General features: G+C 41.1%; 1 protein-coding gene across 1 annotated transcript; it reads left to right on the plus strand.

Moving 5' to 3' along the window:
• Positions 1–668: 668 nt before the first annotated feature.
• On the plus strand, positions 669–1,936 carry LOC124017473 (ADP-ribosylation factor-like protein 4C). The gene has a single exon (XM_046332680.1). The coding sequence runs from the start codon at positions 1,159–1,161 to the stop codon at positions 1,735–1,737; it is 579 nt and encodes a 192-aa protein (XP_046188636.1). The 5' UTR covers positions 669–1,158; the 3' UTR covers positions 1,738–1,936.
• Positions 1,937–4,446: the final 2,510 nt, after the last annotated feature.

A 4,446-nucleotide genomic window follows, 5' to 3' on the forward strand; every position in this document is an offset into this window, starting at 1 on the left:
TAAATTGTCTCATATACGATTAAGAAAGGCTGACCTGAAAATAAAATGCAGCCCTGGCTGAACTGTGATAAATGGAGAAAATATTAATTAGGTGCTTAGTTAATAACCCCCGAGGCAGGCTGTAAAGGCCCACACAATAAAAAGGCAGCTCTGCCACTTGGTTTGCTATGGAAGCCTGCTGAGGAGTTGTCCTGACATCTAGTGGTGTATCTTTGCAACACAATGCATGTTTTGTAATGTGATGAAAATGCAACTTGCTATGGGTCATTATAAAAAAAAGGCAATAGGCCTACCCGGCAAATAAATGTGTCTAAACTCAACCTCTTCAATTATGGTGCAGTATTCATGTCATAGGCATACATATTTTAAATGTATATCTTTATTTGTATGTGTATGTCATAGCTTACACGGGTGCCAGTAATGTATTTGAATAAATAAATAAAACACTGTACAACGTTTTGTAACCTTGAAGTTTCGTTTCACTATTGACCCTTAGTGCCGTTTGCTTGCCGCTATGCACATGTGGCACCGGTAATGTGAAGTTTCTCCCCTCCATACTGAGGTCTATAAGCATTCCTGATTTGTCTGCTTCGCGAAGGCGGAGTCTCCTAGTGTAGTAGACTAATTTGTGTGCGCAACGCTGAATGGTAACCACTGTGGCAACCTTGTGAACCAACAGTCTCTCCACAGCGCTGGGCTTCAGGATGTTGTTTTTTCGCTGATAACAGAAATGTTCTTTATTTAGGCTACCTGGCCTCTTCAGAGAAGGTCGACATTTGCATATTAATTCATTTCAAGATGAGATGTTAATACAACAACCCGTGGTGGATTGTTAGGCAGCATCCGATTATTGAATAGCATTTGTTGGCTGCAGCTGTATGCGACGGGAGACAACGTGCCAGAGGTGACTGCATCTCATCGCAGCATTTATTGATAGACCAAGGGGGATTAATGACAACCATTTCAGATAGTATTTAATTGTGCTCGTCTACAATACATACAAGTTATCTACCTCGAGAAAGGCGTGCTTGCAGAACGCATTAGCAGAAGATGGAACAATGACTTTTTTCATGTAGATCTCAGAAAGCTATAGCCCATGTGTATGCCTAGCTTAAAGCAGGTCCCTCTTATTGGACTTCTCATTCACTAGTGCGTAAAATGGGCAACAGTTTTTCTAACATAGCTGCTTTTCAGTCCCTGCATATTGTAATGCTGGGTTTAGATTCTGCCGGTAAAACGACTGTCCTGTACCGCCTGAAATTCAACGAATTTGTGAACACTGTTCCCACAATCGGATTTAACACAGAGAGGATAAAACTGAGTAACGGTACCGCCAAAGGGATTAGTTGTCATTTTTGGGACGTCGGGGGACAGGAGAAGCTGAGACCGTTATGGAAATCCTACAGTCGGTGCACGGATGGCATTATTTACGTAGTGGACTCAGTGGACGTGGACAGACTAGAGGAAGCCAAAACAGAACTGCATAAAGTTACCAAATTCGCAGAAAACCAGGGGACTCCATTACTGGTGATAGCCAACAAGCAGGACTTGCCCAAGTCTCTACCTGTCCATGAGATTGAGAAGCAACTGGCACTGCATGAGCTCAGCCCTTCTACCACTTACCATGTCCAGCCTGCATGTGCCATCATAGGTGAAGGGCTCCATGAAGGCATGGATAAACTGTATGAAATGATTGTGAAACGAAGGAAATCATTGAAACAAAAGAAAAAGAGATAGCGGTCAACTTCACAGTAATGAGTTATCTTCTGAGCTGCCTGCTACTGTACCGTGACTTTTGCTATAGTAGGCATGTCAGGTGATTCTTGTTATGATACTGTATAGCTTTGGGTTTATTGGTGAAGCTAGTCACTTTTAGCTGTGCTGTTACATTCAATTACACAGAGGGAGGAAAATAAAAACTTGCCTCTTGCTATCAGAACTGTCCTTGACAGGCTGGTACCTGTTTGTTGCTGCGTCACAGTATTTTCTTGTCAATACTTTTTTTCTCCTGAAGAGTGCATGGCCTACACAGCACTTTTTGACAGACTGAAGTAGCCCACATTATTTACTGATTGGAATGAACGTCATTAATCACTATGCTTATAATTTTATTTTCCCACTTTGCGCGCTCTGTTTATGTTACTAACACATTGAGAGAGACCGTCCATTTCTTTCTAATATTTCCTCTGCTCATTTGATAACTGGGCAAACAGTGCTGTTTTATAGTAGCCTATATTGGGGTTACGGTGTCTTTCGAATATAGAAGGCTATTCATATATTGCACGTTTCAGCACAATATTATTTGGAACATTTGTTTTATGACTGATGCCCATTCTACTTATAATGCAGTGCCGATGAAGATTTAGTCTGAAGTGCATTACTGTGGCTTGGAAACACGATTATATTCCGAAAGGAGGCTAATAATTAGTAGGACAAGCTTTTGTCATTCTTGTTATGTCGCCAGATTGACTTTAGATGCAGTATAACTTTCGCTAGCTAAGATTGAGGGGAGAGTGCAACATTTTTGCTAGCTAACATTAGCATTGGTACCTATTTCTGACTAACTTTGCCATCTCACGGCAACATTGTCATCTCTCTCAAGTAAACTTGACGCCATCATAATGATGGCAAAGTTGTTTTCTACTAATTATTTGTCTTCAGCAACATCATCGGATTTCCAGGCCACTATAGTGTAATTTGAATGAAACAGTAATTAGCCCCCACTCAGAAAGGCTGAGACTGCAGTCCAAACACTTAAGACACATCATCATTCACTTACTTTCGCCTTACAGGCTGACTACACCGCTCGCGTCGCGTTGCAAAAATACATTTAAAAATGTATATTATTAAATTATTACGCCAACGAGCATCTGCGCTGCCAAGGGCTAAAATAGAAATCAGTTATATTTGTGACGCAGATCATGCTGCAAGTCCTGCCTCTCCCATCTCATTGGTTTATAGAAGCAGGTACCCACGTGCCATCTCCTCATTGGTTATACCCATATGGGTGACTGAAAGAGGAACTCGGTCAGTGGCGGTAATACACCTAATTTATGAAAGTTGCCAATCTCAATATAAAGTCCATAGAAGAAAAAGCTTAGAAGAATGAGAGATGACTAGAAATGATTCGGTTGACCGGTTTATGTGTGGATTAATTGTCAGAGTAGAGGACCTTGTGCATTTCAGGTAAAATAACAACTCAATGTTTATATCCCAGGACAAATTAGCTAGCGACAGCATGGACAAATTAGCTAGCAAGCTAGCTAGCAAAATTGCCATAAATGTTTAGTGCTTTTCACCTGTCCCAAAACTAATGTAATTTGTTCAGAGTTTGTTTTGATATTTTAACCTGTGTGTCGTGTTTGGTGTGGGGGAAAATTTATGCACAATGGCACATGCGCACAGTCGGATTGGGTTCTGTGTTACATGCTGACCACATGACTCGCGTGCGCAAGAGTTGCAAGAAAAATTTAAACATACAGTTGAAGTCGGAAGTAAAAAATACCTTAGCCAAATACATTTAAACTCAGTTTATCACAATTCCTGACATTTAATCCTAGTACAAATTCCTTGTTTTAGGTCAGTTAGGATCACCACTTTATCTTAATAGAATGTGAAATATCAGAATAATAGTGGAGAGAATGATTTATTTCAGCTTTTATTTCTCTCATCACATTCCCAGTGGGTCAGAACTTTCCATACACTCAATTAATATTTGGTAGCATTGCCTTTAAATTGTTTAACCTGGGTCAAACATTTTGGGTAGCCTCCCACAAGCTTCCCACAATAGGTTGGGTGAATTTTGGCCCATTCCTCTTGACAGAGCTAGTGTTACTGAGTCAGGTTTGTAGGCCTCCTAGCTCGCACACACTTTTTCAGTTCTGCCCACAAATGTTCTGTAGGATTGAGGTCAGGGCTTTGTGATGGCCACTCCAATACCTTGACTTTGTTGTTAAGCCATTATGTCACAACTTTGAAAGTATGCTTGGGGTCATTGTCCATTTGGAAGACCCATTTGCGACCAAGCTTTAACTTAACTGATGTCTTGAGATGTTGCTTCAATATATACACATCATTTTCCATCCTTATGATGCCATCTATTTTGTGAAGTGCACCAGTCCCTCCTGCAGCAAAGCACACCCACAACATGATGCTGCCACCCCTGTGCTCACGGTTGGGATGGTCTTCTTCGGCTTGCAAGCCTCCCCCTTTTTCTCCAAACATAACGATGGTCATTATGGCCAAACAGTTCTATTTTTGTTTCATCAGACCAGAGGACAATTCTCCAAAAAGTATGATCTTTGTCCCCATATGCAGTTGCAAACCGTAGTCTGGCTTTTGTTATGGCTGTTTTTGAGCAGTGGCTTCTTCCTTGCTGAGCGGCCTTTCAGGTTATGTCGATATAGGACTCCTTTTACAGTGGGTATAGATACTTTTGTACCTGTT

Source organism: Oncorhynchus gorbuscha, unplaced genomic scaffold (assembly GCF_021184085.1).
Source record: "Oncorhynchus gorbuscha isolate QuinsamMale2020 ecotype Even-year unplaced genomic scaffold, OgorEven_v1.0 Un_scaffold_22:::fragment_2:::debris, whole genome shotgun sequence".
Lineage (NCBI taxonomy): Eukaryota > Metazoa > Chordata > Actinopteri > Salmoniformes > Salmonidae > Oncorhynchus > Oncorhynchus gorbuscha.

What these genes read in the sequence shown, in the direction of transcription:
- LOC124017473 (XM_046332680.1), top strand. Translation starts at nt 1,159, where the DNA reads ATGGGCAACAGTTTTTCTAACATAGCTGCTTTTCAGTCCCTGCATATT.